The sequence below is a fragment of the Pyxicephalus adspersus genome, chromosome 1 (genome assembly GCF_032062135.1).
Source record: "Pyxicephalus adspersus chromosome 1, UCB_Pads_2.0, whole genome shotgun sequence".
Classification (NCBI taxonomy): Eukaryota; Metazoa; Chordata; class Amphibia; order Anura; family Pyxicephalidae; genus Pyxicephalus; species Pyxicephalus adspersus.
In genome coordinates, this window is record NC_092858.1 from 145,883,656 (window position 1) to 145,899,909 (window position 16,254).

General features: G+C 37.1%; 1 protein-coding gene across 1 annotated transcript in view; it reads left to right on the forward strand.

Moving 5' to 3' along the window:
* Window positions 1–16,254, forward strand: part of LRRC75A (leucine rich repeat containing 75A) — a 163,192-nt gene that overhangs the window by 33,971 nt on the left and 112,967 nt on the right. Inside the window, exon 2 of the mRNA XM_072430082.1 lies at window positions 3,827–3,955. Within this exon, the coding sequence (XP_072286183.1) occupies window positions 3,827–3,955 (129 nt within the window). The remainder of the gene's footprint in view (window positions 1–3,826; window positions 3,956–16,254) is intronic.

Sequence of the window (16,254 nt, forward strand, 5' to 3'; positions counted from 1 at the left end):
AGAAAGGCTTTGGTGGCAGCTGCCCCTCTTTATTGAGAACTGTGTCTTTTCTAAACTTACGTTTTCCAGTTGCATTAAAATTGTTAAAGTATATCTAAATTCAGACCCCATGTCTGTTTTTTTTCTGTCTAATTATGTTTATTAACATGTAATTAGAAAAAGAATTTCAGTTTATACTTGGGTCACACCACTAGATGGCACCCTGTCCTCATGGAAAGCATGTAAAAAAATTTCCTGCCATCTGAGATATTAATAAAGTTACACACTTTACATGAGGACATAGCACTATCTACTGGTGACAAACAATAACACATAAAGATAACCTAAAAGTACATTCAATACAGACTCAAAGTATTTTTTGGTGTTCTCGGGTAAACTTAGGTACCTCAGTCTATTTGGATTGGTTTATATTGAAATATATATGGTATGTGTATTTCGCCTGTGTATTTGAGGTTTGCCTGGAATTGAGGTCTAACATAAAGGCCACCATCAATAGAAGGGATGGAGCAGACAACAGGAACCACGTGGGATATGCTGAAAATTGTTTTAGTCTAGAAACACCATATTTGCTATCTGTGCATTGCACTTGGGAAGGAGTTAATTAGGGGGTTGTTGTGGGGCTATATCACTGGCAAAGTACTATCTAAACATGATAATTCAACCTAATATTATTAATATACCCAAGTGATTGCAGTTTACTGATTACATTTTGTAAAAATGACATATCTGTATATTGCCAATAATTACAATTTTCAGCTGGTTGACTTTTTCTGGTTGTTCAGGTCTGGACTGATATTTCAGCAATGTTTTGCTAAAAGGTGTGATTGTTGGAGAGTGATTGTGGGCCTGTGTGTCCCTGTCAGATGACCTTTTAGTAACAGACAATTTACCATTCTCTAATACACCAGTCCCCTAATTCAACCTAGAGCCTCACACTCAACTAGTTACTGATCATTTTATGATACAAAGGTTCACAACTTCAGTCCTGAAATATATAGTGTTAGCCACCCCTGTGCAACAACCCCTTCCTCATAGACCTAAATGAGACCTAGCACCGTATGGGCAGTTATTGTACAGATTTGTCAGCTTTAGGCCCAAACATTGAAGAAAACTCTGACTAGTATGGAGAAATAGTACCAGGGTGGGAGGATTCTAGATTAGACTGGGTTCGAATACTAGAGAGTTTTTTTCCCGCCATGTACCTGCCCTTTACCTTCCAGTATGTTTTATGTATTATTAATGGGTTTGTGCTAAATGTAAGTGAGGATTTTTACAGTAACTGGCACCACACTGCCTAATAATATGTTGAGACAAACATCTGTCCTAATTGCATACAAATTCAACTTAAGAACACACCTACAGTCCCTATCTCATATGTAACCCAGGGACTACCTGTATATGGATCTCTGGGATCCTGACCCACTCTCTTAATTCAATGACAGGCTTTGCTTGTCTTTAGATGTAGTGTTATGACAATTACAAACATTGCTCCCCATTTATTGACAGAATTAGGAAAAATTAAAGAAGTGACAGTTCTTGTTTGCATCCAGCTAAAATTGTGGTCAGCTGCCTAATAAAGGTCCCTATTTTTGTGTTAAAACTTTATAAATATTTACTTATGACCACCAAGTTAGTGATAATAAGCACATGAAGAGACGTTAAAGTAAATTTAGAGGTGTATGCCTTGTGTTAGACTAGATAATTTATGCTACATGATAATGTACAATGTATCTGTTATACTGCCAGGCAGCCTTATAAGCACCAATATTTTATCCATTATTCTGTTTCAGTGTTAGTATTTTTCTTGGAACTGGAAGCTGCAGGCTTGTATTTGGGGAAAAAAGTATATTGAGCATCTGGGATTTGTTTCCTTGCAATCTATTTAGGTATTCCACTCAGAGTAAGTCACTTCACATGTGGCTGCAGGAGAGAATGGAGTTATCTTAGAGGCAGTGAATAGTGCAGAGATGCCCTGCTGTTTTAAATATTACACAGGGGGATTATTGCTTTGGAAGAAACAGATCTCAGGTGGCAGCAGGGTTACCTCATTCACCTGTGTAGATGTTCTCCCGGAAAGAAGACACATAAAAGCCTGCTGCCTTCCTGTTCTCCAGAGGAATGTCACTACATCAATAACACTCATTACCTTATGTCCCCAAAATCACCCTGCCTTTACCTAAATATGCTAATAGAGTTAATTCACCAGTACACATGTTCAACAGAAAGATCAGTCAATGATCACATTTTTATCTGTTCAATAAAGGTCTGCCTTCTTTCAGTGAAAACCACAAAAATGTTCTGTATTTCATAGAAAGTTTTGCCTTTTAATATTATTATTTTCACACAGTATTTATGTAGCACAATCATATTACTCAGCACTGTACAAAGTCCATAGTCATGACACTAACTGTGCCTCAGAGGGGCTCACAATCTAACGTCCCTACTGTTTTCATTACAGTCTAAGGTCAATTTTTTGGGGGAAACCAATTACCTTAACTGCATGATTTTGTGGGTGGAAACCGGAATACCTGGAGGAAACCCACGCAGACATGAGGAGAACCTGAAAACTCCATGCAGATAGTGCCATGACTGGGATGCGAACCTGGGACCTAGCACTGCAAAGGCATGAGTGCTAACCTCTTACATGTTATAGATTTTTGTTACTTGTATAAAGTGACAACATTTTCATATTTGGTTTATATCTAGAAAGACTTTGGTTAAACTGTGGGCCTGTATTATACAATTTGTGAAATAATCCTTTTCAAAGAAACTGATGCAAGTCATATACCATGGTGTAAATATGGGAAGCAAAACAAAAAGCAGATGCAAATCAGGTTGCTTATCTATGCTTATCTTTGCTTACTCTATGACATTTGCTATGCTGGTGGTCTAATCTTGGACAGCATAATCTTTCAGATTTGCCCTGGGCTGTACCAGATTTACTGGTGTTAAAACATTCTTTCACTCCAAAAGACACGCAATTAAAAAATCACAGTACTGCCAAACGGCATTGGGAAGCTTCACACCAATTTATTCACAAAACTTAATCTCCTAATGGCTGGTGGGATGCTACTTTCATCTGATTGGGACTTTTTGGTTAATGGTACACTCAAGCCATAGCCTTTACATAAGTACATGCCTTTCAGATTACCTGCTCAGTACTTTTCATCCATTTTTCATCCAGAAAAAATGTTAAATGGTGTGTGACAGAGGGAAATCATCCAGCATAAACCTCTATTTCAGCGTTCTGGACTTGGTCCCATAGCCATAAAAAAATTAGTGCTGGAAGACATTGCTCAGCCAGGTGCTGTCTTGCATGTCTGAAGAAAGAGCAAATACTGTAGGTATATAAGCCCCATCAGCTGTCCTGGCTGCGAGTCCCTGTCTAATCAAATTCTAAATGGGCCACCAGTCCAACATATCCAATTTGTATTGTCCTGATGGGTAAATCCCACCCCGGCACTTTATGTCCAATCCTCTGCTCTCGATTACTGAAATATGTTTAAATTACATGTTTTAGCATAGGTGCAGTGTTTACTTGTTATCATTAGTAGCATAATGATTTATTTCACTTGTTTCTTGGAATTGCTATTTAAAAATAAAAAATACAATAAAAAGATAACAGACTTTGTCAGTAGAATAATGTATATCAAAGTGACAGGGTCTTGTTCAGGTCAAAAAAAATCTCAAGTTAAGAAATGTGTCTCCCAGTTATTCTTAAAATTACATTGTGTCTGTTCTGTAGCAAAGACGTGAAAGGTTTCTTCATGTACTTCTAACCTTCCTGCTTAACATTTACAAATCAAAAACTGTTTCTATTTTCTAGGATCTGGGCATGGAGTCTACATCTTTGGATGATGTTCTTTATCGATATGCAAGCTTCCGGAATTTAGTGGATCCTATAACACATGATCTTATTATCAGCCTGGCAAGATATGTGCACTGCCCTAAACCAGTAGGTACCTACTACTTAAGCAGAACTTTATCCAAAATACTTTTTTTTAGTTTAGAATCAGTGAAACTAGTAAAATCAATGCTGAAGTAGTTTCAGCAACTACTATAGATTGCTTTAGAAAAAATATGGATGCTTTTCTAGAAGCACAGAATATAACTGGGTATTAAAGCTTTAAAGTAAGGATAACAAAGACTTTTGATCCAGGGAACATCCAATTGCCCCGCAAGATCAGAAAGGCATTTTTTTCCCTGTTGCAGAAAATGGTACCAGGGTTTTTTTTGCCTTCCTCAGGGTCAACTATGTCCATAGGGTTTTATATCTGGGATATGTTTATTTCCCTAGTGGTTGAACTTGATGGGCTTATATCTTTTATCAACCTGACTTACTATGTAATATTATTTTCTCCAGGCCTACCTAAAGGACCATTGAAGGTGTTAATTAAATAGTTGTAAATAAATCAATTGTGAATACCAATAGTGTCACAAGCATGCTCAGGTCCCATGCTTTGTATTATAAAAAAGGGAAAGGGGGTGATTAGAAAGAAGAGACACACGGTGCCATTCCAGGTCACACTGGAATGACCAGTTCAATATCGTCCTAATTAAAATTGATAGTATAAAATAAAATATATAGTTTCCTGTCTTGCACCACAAACATATTTCTATATAAATCGGAACACTCTCACTACCAGCTTTGTACCGCTCATACAAAGTGGCCATCATTTATCTTAAGATTCTGCTGGTGCCAAATTAGTAAAAAAAAAGTGGCATATCCTGATGAATAATCAAATTGAATTTGTAATCAAAATTGTTAAGGGCTCACATTCCCTGGTTGGAATCAATTAGTGCTATTGAAACACATGGACCTGATTTCTACCAGGGATTGCCTGATTCCTTCTTTTAAAAATAGAGCTCCAAGAGTCCTAATTTTAAATGTTTTTCCTTGATTCATTGTTTTTATCAAATTTTTAAATAATCTATTACACACCTTGCATAGTGTATATCTATCGTTACTTATGCCAATGTCTTTGAAGTCTTTACTGACTTCTTTTGAGAAACCAAAGCTTGATATGCTTACCTAGCCTTCTAATAACAAAGCAAATTCTAAATGGTTTCACTCAACATTGAAGGAATAAAAAATAAAAATAATGAAGGAGCAGACACTAGTCACCTCTAACTTGGTGTCTTTTGGAGAACATTAAAGTTAGTGGCAGATCTTGCAACACTAAATTAGTAAAATGTTATTGTAGTGATTTCATGGAGCAAAACAAATGAAATCCATAGAATGCTATAGATGACCCTTCTCTTGGTCAGAACATGATATTGTTATGCTATTGCTATTTTGTATTATGGCATTCTATGGGTACATGACTCCTTTACTAGTGCCACATGTAATACTATTCTAGTATTACATGAATTTTGGAGAACATATATCTGACCTGATGATAAGCTTTGGACTTTCCTATATGTCTTATATGTGGTTCAGTGGTCTAAAGATTGCTCAGGTGTTTGGGAATTACTGATAATGAACGCCTCTGCACACTTATAAAGTTGACATCAGACAAATAGTCTGTGGTGTAGCATGTTGCTTAAGATGCAAAATAGTTGCCCTCCTAGAAACTCAGAATGTAGTGAGTGATGGGTGTGCTGATGGATTCTTCTTGAGCTGGCATTTTCTTCCACACACTGACTGCTTTGGGCACAGACTCTTATTGATGGGCCCTGCTGCACTTTCTGGCACATGTGAGATCTGTGCCAAGATATTGCTTTAGATAATGGCTGGCCCGCCAAGCGAAAGGCCGGTTTTTATTCCCTGTGGGCAGAATCTGGTTACTGTCCAGTATGGCAGGTTGCTTTGCCTAACCTGAGACCTGGCTTTACCATTTTTATAGTGGAGGGCAAATGAAGCATTTGGCATTCATTCTTTCATTTCATTAGACAGACCACAAAATAGCTTTTCCTTTTTTTTTTGAATCTAGAAAGAACGTCTGTCAGTTTTAGCTTTCTGTAATCAAATCAGTAATTAATGAAGTCTAGTTGGTTGCTATAGTTCAATATTCTATGAACATTACAGTTTTGTATTACTGGAAAAACATATAAAATTGAATTTGAGGCATGTAAATGTGTCATATGTAGGAAGTTCAGAGCTCTAGCAGATGTTTCACACACATATTGTTTTGCTCACACTTTATTTTAGCAAACATATGGTTTACAGGGCTTTTTTCAGACCCCCCCCCCATGTATAATGCTCTATTGCTGCGTAGTATTTTTAGCCTCTAAAATAAAGCTGTGCAAGCTGTAACCTGCTAGCACCTGCAAGAAGAAAAGCAGACCCTGGCAAGTATACTCATCAATATATACAAATCTGTGGTATCGTAATCCATGCGAATGACATCAAAGTTCCTACTGCAGGACGCCATTATGGATATACATGAGGAGCCACTGCCTTATCCTACATATAAATAGTTACGGTGAATGTTATTCACAACCTGGTGGTATTGAATATGTCAAATTTTACCACTCTAGTAAGGACTATAATGTACAGTTAAATCTTGTAGACAACAGTGCTAAGTTTAAATGTGATAAGGTTTAGGATTCTGACCTCTATAAGCTGCAGGCACTGTGGAGCAATGAATATTTAATTTTCACAGCAGAAGATGAAGACCCCTAAGTCCTTCTACCTTGCAGCTCAATCCAACTCTCTCAGCAGGAATAACATTCCAGATTTCTAATCTCTAATAGAAACACATGAGCTCTGGGAGGGAGAGCAGGGTGAGTTTAGCTGTTAAGAGGACTGTTTAGGGTTCACCATACACATTGCCATTTGACCATACAATCTCTAGAGACTGCTTTAGATCTACCAAAAATTTGTAATATGAGGGTCTACCTGATATATCCAAAAATTTTTATTCAAACAGGCAGGCTCTTGCACTACATTTGTGTTGATAGGTCTAAAGAAGATTAGACCTATGAACATAAATATGTGTGTGATACTTCCCCCCACCTTCTAGATTGTAAGCTCTTGTGAGCAGGGTCCTCTCCTCCTCCTGTGTCCATGTCTATATTTGTCTGTCATTTGAAACCCCTGTGTAAAGTACAGCGCTGCATAATATGTTGGCACTATATAGAACCTGTTTATTAGTAAAATAATATTAGCTTGTACCTTGAAATTATTGAACCTAAAGTGTTTCTGCTGTGAAATGTGACCAACAAAAATAAGTGTAGACTTGTTTAAGCTCATTTACTGTTTTTGTATTACTAATATTGAGCTATGCCACAGTTAAAGGGCTTGTACTTAAAGTTTAAAAAAATGGCCAGCCAATGCTTTCTGTTGAGTGCCCCTTCTTCTCTATGGTACAAAAAAGAAACAGTGATGCTGTGTCAGGCTTGTAATCTGGTCTCATGGTAGCACTTGGGATACAGAGAGGCTGTTGAAGAAAGTACCAATGCTGTAATTCAGCACCTTTATTTTTAAGCGTTTAAAGGGTGTTGGACCCTTTGTCATTTGGTTTTAATGTGTGGGTGTACTACAAAGAACGTACCTTAAAATAAAACAATCAATGTGCCAAAGTTAATTGTAAAACCATTCACAGAGCATAGGGGAAGGAGAGCAATTATACAATTCTCTTAGGCAGCTCTAATTTTTTTTCAAAGCTTGGCTAACATGAAAAGCAGCATGAGCCTTGTTTTTAAGAGAGTGGTATAACACAAAACAACTAAACAGATTTGTGACTTAAACTTAGAAAAGAATGTCAATGGCATCCCTGTTAAATGTCCTGCAGTTAGTGAGTCAAGTGTATTTATCGCTCATGTGCTCTGTATCCTTTGATACTAAAATTTCATTCCATTCCAAATTCAGCTTTACACTGTCCTGTTTTTCTTCTTGTAATCCTGCAACTGTCACGACTACTAAAGAAGCCATCCATTTGTACATCACAAAAAAAAATAAAAAAAGTTTCTTCTGCATTGAAAGACCCCAACCTGTATTGTATGAAGAATACCCAACGATGTGCAGATACATCGGTTCTGTTACAGGAAAACACATCCACCTTCACAGCTATTCTCTTACTTCCCAGCTTTCTTCGGGTTACTGAAATCTCACTCTCCCATTTCTCAACATTTTGTAGAATATTGACACCACTAACTCACTCGTCCCCATTCCAATTTATTGTGCTGGACCTCCTATCTCATTACCTTTCCAATTTAGAACGTATCCCATGGGAGTAGCTGTTATCTCCATTGTTCAGTCTCCTGACTGAATGTCACTGGGCAGCAACCTAGCAAACAGATGGACAAATACATACATGTCTCTTTTATTTTTATTATTAAACAGTTTTTATATAGCACCAACATATTTTGCAGCGCTGTACATTAAATAGGGGGTTTAAAATGACAGACATAGTATGCATGAAGCAGACAGCTAGATGGTTTTGCTGTAACTAGAAGACGCTCTTGCTCTTTCCCCAGAAATAAAGAACCAAGTAATTTGGCATTGGAGATATTCCTGGAAAAATTGTCCCTGACGTCCCCGGATCACATTCATTCATCGTGATGGTGACCCTTCCCTCATTTTAAATAGCTGTTACTAAGGCATCCAAAGAAGTTTGTGCTCCTTATGAATATAAAATCCTAAATAAATGATATTTTGTTAGTGATCACATGATGCCAACCACTGATTACCATGTAGTGACACATTTACATGTCACATGGTTGTGTAGTGTGTAACTGCTCTCTAAAAAGCGCAAGACAAGAAAATCATATTATAGATGTGTAGGAAACTGAGGAAATGACAGCTATAGGAGTTTGTCTTTCAAAATATATTTCCGCATACATAGCAAAGCCACTTGGGCCATGTGAATAGTAATGTAGATTTATGTTTGGTTGAAGTGTGGCTTTCAGGTACAAATTCCAGAGTTGGAATATTTCAGCTGTCTCCCTAACTTTAAAATTCCAACTCTTCCAGCCGGTAATAAGACTTCTTGGCTTCTTTTTTCCTGCCCATTGTTGGCTGTGGTTGTTTCCTACTGCTGCATGGAATGGCAATAGCATAGTGACGTGTGGGATTTCTGTGCAGCTGTACCGAGAGCCAAGGCTGCTGCGAGCCAAAGATTGTGTCCATGGTGGTCTATGCTCACAGAAGGAAGGGTTTAATGACACTGAATGATAAATAAAGTAGCCATGATTGAATGACTGCATTTGTAAATCCGTTTGTATATTTAGTTACAGTTTGAGGGACCATTACTCAGTCTCAAGCAGCGTGAAACAATCTGAATATTACATGTAATTGCTTTCATTATTATTATTATTAGCCAGCATTTATATAGCGCCTACATTTTTTGGAGCACTTTACAAAGTCCATTGTCATATAATTTATTACATGTATACATGCTTTCAGCTAGTAATAAGTGAGATGTTAATTTAAACCACAATTATTAATAAAGATACCGTGGATGTTGTGTGGAAAAATGAAGGTATTTGCAGAATATAATTTCAAATATCTGGAACATTGTTTTACAGTTGTACAGTCATAAAGATATATTTGGAAACAGGCAAGCTATGGAAAGTTATCCATATCCAAGGACAGACAAGGTTACTATTTTCATTATTCTCTGAGGTGGAAACAGTCACCAGCAGCTGTGATATTGAAATAAAAATACCAAGGCAATATTGTGTCATTCGTCTTTATGGCTGCTTTATTATTATCAGTATTATCAATAAACGGATTTTCAGACATGCCAACGTTCCAAGATGGTCACAAGGGGAAGAGTTTTTTTATGTTGTGGACTTTGCAGTATATTACCTTCACACCGTGCCCAGCGTGTTCTGCTAGGGTTGGTATACAATGGACAGTGTGCTGGCAAACTCCCAATCTTTTGTGATGAGAAAATGGGTACTTTTTTTTTGCTTTAATATATTTGATCTGAAGTCAGGTATATAATCTGACTTTACCTACCAATTGTCATTCATTTCCATTATTTTTCAAAGACAAAACAGCTGAGCAATACATGAGGTACAGAGGATGGGTTTCTTGTATATATAGACACCTGTAAGAGGAGTCTTTCACCCTGCATGGATGCCAAACAAAATCCAGCTCTGTGTATTTTTATGGAAGGCATTCTGCCCGATGCTGGCGAGAAGCCATAGAAAACAGTCACTGCTCAGACCTCCTCAGCCTCCAGCTGTGAAATGTGAACTGTGCCTACCAAGCACCTGAAAACTATCGGAAAGGGTTATAGTATAGAAGAAATTAAAGAAATGTAGCCCTCTTATTGTTACACATGTGAAAGACACAAATCCGTATCAAAGTATGCCAAAATGTTCACTCAAAAAACTGTTTTCACTCTGAATACCCAAACCTTTTTTTATCTTTTTCATGACTTTATTTACTGAACAGCTCTACAATGTCTGTGTACATTTTCTAATCATCCATCTACAGCCATAATTGCTCCTTAAATATTACAACCCATTGCCTAACATGCAAATTACTAGCGTTGCATAGTTTGTTGGCTTTTATGATCCTTTTATCACATTATCGGCTAGAAGGGTCCATGAAACACCCACAAAGCTCCTGGCAGACAGAAACTATTAGGCCCTTTAGCAGGGGTATAGCCCAAAAGCAGTGGTATTATTTTAATGTGATCATTGAAATAAATGTATTTAAGCAAGAACTGCCTTAGCCCTGTTGGGTCATATTAAATCTGAGTTTTCACAATACAACCACTGTCCATATACTGTATTTTTTCTTGTTTGGGAGGGGGTCTTAACTTAATCAGCAAAAAAAAAAAAGGAGATTGTAGATTGTAAGCTCTTCTGGGCAGGGTCCTCTCCTCCTGTTTCACTGTCTGTATCTGTCCGTCATTTGCAACCCCTTTTTAATGAACAGCGCTGTGTAATATGTTAGCGCTATATAAATACTGTTTAGGAATAATAATAATAACTATTATAAAGCTGAAATACACCGGAGTTTGGGTTGTGTCAAAATATTAGGCAGGGACATGGATCAGGCTAAAGCAAACCCGCATTATGTGGACCTATGAACAGCTAATCTGTTTTAATTAAAGTAATTGCAGTTTTTGGTGTAAATATAATTTATTATGTTTAACAAACACAAGGCTGCAAATTAAAGGAAAAAAAAAACCATAACATTACAACATGAATAGGCTGCAGTACCTTGTGCAGAGCATTGAGGAGATAACAAAATGCCACAACATAGAACTGTGTTTTGGATTTATATGAAATTATTACTTATGGGGAAAATGATGAGAGAGGAAGAGAGGAAAGGAAGCATAGTGTGGAGGTTAAAGGAAAGAAAGAATGGTTGAGAAGAGAGGTGATAGAATAATTCTGGACAAATAGTAAACCATGCAAAAGGAGCATAATGTAAATGAATGAAAGTTTTGATTGGAAACTCAAATAAATTTCTTCACAGCCAGAGTTGTGTGAATATTTAAATAAAACATGGAGAAACACTGTGAATGAATCTAAGCGATCCTGCAAGACCAGGTCTGAAAGAAGAGTTTTACCATTATCCTAATACTTAATAACGTATTATTAAGATTGTAAGCTCTTCAGGGCAGGATCCTCTCCTCCTCCTGTGTCAATTTCTGTGTCTGTCGTTTGAAAACCCTATTTATTGTACAGTGCTGTATAATATGTTGAAGATATAAAAATCCTGTTTAATAATATTATTAATAATAATATTTTTAGAATGGGCCTATAGCCTAAGGCTACATACACACGAGCAATAATTATTGTTGGAAACGAACGACTAACGATCGGTCGTCAGATAATCTTTAACAAAAAGGTGAACGGTAAAGGACAGGCCAATGACAACAATGAACAAGGAATGTCGCTGGAAAATAACGACCGTCCTGGTGGATCTGATTGGGCGACGATTGTTCGCTGTCTACAGTGTGTACAGTTGTGTAGTGATCGTGGATTGGTTTGCGGTACACTTTTTCTGGTACACGTCACATCATGCATCAATCAAACTATCATATCTAGTGTGTGTACATTATTGGTGTATTTGAACGATTATATGATTGTTCAAAATAATTGTGAATAATCATTGATCAGTTGTTAATCGTTCATTCTCCAACGATAATTATTGCACGTGTGTACGTAGCTAAAGTCTTTTTTCCAGTTTTACATACTGTAGATATGAGAAGGGTTAGGTTTTCTTTCATACTTCTTTTTATTACCCCTTCTAGAGGGATTGGCACATTGTCATTGGGCACAATTATCAAGAAGGGGCAAGGTGATAACAGATCTCTACCTCCTTGTTCCACAGGTTTTCTTTTGATTGCCATTGTCATAACCCTATGTTTATAAAAGTGTGTTCAGACTTTTATGGTAATAAACATTGCTTTGTTTGTTGTACTGTAATTACCCTAAATTGGCGATGAGATTATCAGCAAAGAGAATGGCACTTTATTGCCAATTGGCATTGTTGCCCATTTATTAATGAACTCCAAAGTATTTCTATAATCTGACAGTTGTTACCAGAATAATGAATGAGTTGAAATCTCCCAGTAGGAAACCTGCTCTTTTCATGACAAGTTTCCTTAGTTTAGGTAGATTTTATGACAATCAAATGAAAAATTGTGTAGCAAAGAAGTGGTAATCTGTTATCACCTTGCCCCATTTTGTGGGACAGAATGAGAGGAAAATTTTAACTAATTTGTATAAGGTTATTTTTATGTCACTTTTTGAATTCCTATGTAAGTATGGGTTACATATGGTTTAGGTCTTTTGTGCTTTATATACCAGGGCTGTTTATTCTAGGGCTGGCACTGCGTCTAAAACATCAAATTGCTCCCTCCGAGCTCCACAGCTGCACACGTTCTGCAGGGAAAGTGTGAAATTCCAGAGCAGAAAATAATTTCATTTTAACACCACTAATCTGCATTATAAAAAGAGGTTTGGGAAATTTTTTTGGAGTCATCTGCAGCTCTGTGATAATATTTCTGTCACCTCACGGCTAAAAAAAAAGGGAAGAAAATGATAAATTGCTGTAAATGTTTCTGAAAGCGTATATTTATTTATAATGCTCAGAAAATGGTTAAAGTACAACTCCTGCAAGGAAAAATAAAAAATATAATGTAAATAAAAATAGTTTTACAATAATGTGTCTTCCTCTAATATAAATACAAATAAATATAAATATATGTGTATTGTTGGAGTAGCAAGGATACTTATACTATATATTTATTATATAATATAGGTTTTGCTTTTTATGTGATAATAAAAATACCAATGAAATAAAGAGTGTAAAACAAAAGTAACTCTCTTTTAGACACTTTGGGCCTGATTTATTAACACTCTCCAAGGCTGGAGAGAATACACTTTTATCATAGAAGCCGGGTGATCCAGCAAACCTGGAATGTATTTTTTCAAAGTCTTTTGCTATTTTCTAGCATGTTTTTCCCAATATTTGAATCCTGGACCAGATCCATTCCAGGTTTTCTGGATCATCCAGCTTTACTGATGAAAGTGTATCCTTTCCATTGGGCCTGATTTATTAGAGCTCTCACAGACTGGAGAAGATAGACTATCATGGGAGAACATGGGTGATCAAGCAAACCTGAAATGTTTTTGTTAAAAATAATTTGCTATCATTTGGCAAATGTTTCCAATCATGTACCAGATCCATTCCAGCTTTGTTGATCATGCAGGTTCACCCATTATAATCTTTCTTCTCCAGTCCTGTAGAGCTTTGATAAATCAGGCCCAATGTCTCCCATTAATCTACAAATGAGACTGTCTAAAGGGAATGTGTAGCTTCTCTGACATGTTGACCTCTTTATGTAAATTGCAGCTTGAGGTTACTTTTTTCCATCCAAGCAACAACTAAGACCCATGAAAACATGTGAAAAAAAACTAAGAGCTCCATCTGCTGGGAGCATTAAAAATACAAAATATTTAAAAGCAACTTGTTATATTTACCTAAATAAAATAAATATTGTTGAAGGCAAGCTGAGGGCAAAGCACTAGTAAACAGTATTGCCTTTAGGTTCCCAGCAGCTTATCCCTTTCCTACACCAGTTGTATCATGCTTTGTCCTGCCCTGTGTGTTTGTTTTTGGGACAGCCATCTGGATTGAGGCAGGGTTTTGCTTTCCCATGTCAGTGCTACTTCTTAATGAGGGATAGAGAAATTAAGAAGCACAGGTTCACAAAATGAATAAAGTAGAAACAGGAAGATCCTTCCATTGCAGGGCCTCAAGTACAACCTCCACTCTGGCAAGTCTTGGGCAGCACAATAAGTAGCACAGTAGTGGCATCACCAAATCTAACTTTAAATATTGTGAGCCTAACCGTCAGCAGTCGCTAACCGGTGCTCCACCGGAGTAAATGTTGGTGGTCCGTGGCTCTGGCCAGTGCGCCCCTGAATGAGGTCAGAAGAAGAACCCCACTTGGGGGAGTTGTGGACCATGTCCCCCGTATGGATCCCAGGCTCAGGCGATGGGCGGGTTGTATCTCTGGACACAGGGTTCTGGTATCATGACGTCACTAAAGGGGAAGTTTCTTCCCCCTTGAGTGACACCCGGCTCGCCTCCCATGCGCGGTCCAGAGACAGAAAATTTAGTGGTCTATTGGTCCGAAAAGATTGGGGACCACTGCTTTAGGTGATCTCAAGCTGCCTATATGCAGCTATTAATTTCAAGCTCCTATTTTCCAAAAGAAACTCATGAAATCAAAAGAAGACTTTCACAATTACAACTACAGATCTTTTTTTAGGATAGTAAATCTTCAGGTTTTGAGTTTAGGTCCACTTAAAAAAAATAATTTCTGACTGTAGTAAACAAAAAAACAATATCCACAAAACCACTTATCGTTCCTTTGACATGTTCAGATTTTAAAGCTGAAGTAAATGTAAAAAGTCAAAAATTGTGAGCAGGCAGGTTCTTCATTGTTTAGGTGACAGGTGATTTCCCTTCCGTGATGAAAAAATTTAGCTGCCTGTTCACAATTCCCTTTTTTTTAGTACACTGATCCTGACATCGCTGGCCACTGGGAATATTTGAACTCCTCTGCGCATGTGCGAAGTTACTGGATTGGCCAATCATATTGGCCAATTCAGATGGCTGAAGATCTCTAACCTGAAGCAGACTTGGTTAAGATGCCAGTGATGTAAAAATTAGTTGTGATGGGGCTGGTAAGTTTATTTTGTGGTAGAAGGGACAGTTGTCTGCTCCTTCTAAAAAAAAAACCTACCTTGCTTTAGGTAATGGAATTCTCATATCCACTTGACTTGTTTAAGAAACTTGGCTCTGTCTGTCATTTATATACCAGCAAATGAAAAACCTGACAATATTAGTATACATGATTATTTTTCTATCCTCTGCCATGTAAGCTGGGTTTTTTATTCAACATATACACTTGTGACTTCTACAAATGGCATGACCTGATAACGTACAGCATGCTTATTATAATCTCTGCCACATCTGTGTTTCACATGATATTTCTGTGATATTTCTATTTTCTATATTTCCCCTGATGTATGGGAAATAACATATAAAGTAACGATTCACTCCATTCCTCACAACCACATAGCACAAGGTCTGTGTTGATTGTTTTTATAGAAAGTAATTTCAGCCAAGGCGATTTTCTGGTTGTTGTCACGAAAATGGAGATTAATTAAAACATTTATCATTTCTGCAATACTGCGCACAGGGTGAAGGCAAGGAATAGCAAACTTTTCTAATGAATTTGTGTATTTTGGAAAGACAATCTAATCTACATCCTATTCTGATTTTGTTTTTATGTATGGAATATATTGATATTTTGCACCTTTTAAAGTGTTAAACAGCTATCAACAATATCGTCACCTAGAGCTGGTCAAAAAATGCAACATATAAAGTGATCAGTAGAGTTATTGCTTCCCATAAACAAATTGCACAATGCAATTTTTTCATAGTCCTCCCTGAAAATTGCCACCGATACCTGCTGATTGTAGTCAATCACAAAGATAGATAAAAAATAATTATTTGCATGTTATACAGCAGCAGGTCCTGAACCACTCACTGCCACATTTATTCTTAATGAACTGCTCTGGATGAGGTGCTACATATTCAGGGGTGTGAGGAAGCATGAACTGCACCATGACCTCACCCCCCTCTCCTTCCTGAAGGAGAAGGAAGAATCTTCACGGAAGAAACTTGAATTTTGTGACACATCTTGTCCACTGATGAATTATCCACCATATTAATATTAAAAATATTATTATTATAATAATAAGAGAGCAGAGATGTGTATTGGTGGGAGAGGAGATATGTATTGGTGGGAAGTAGTGATAGTT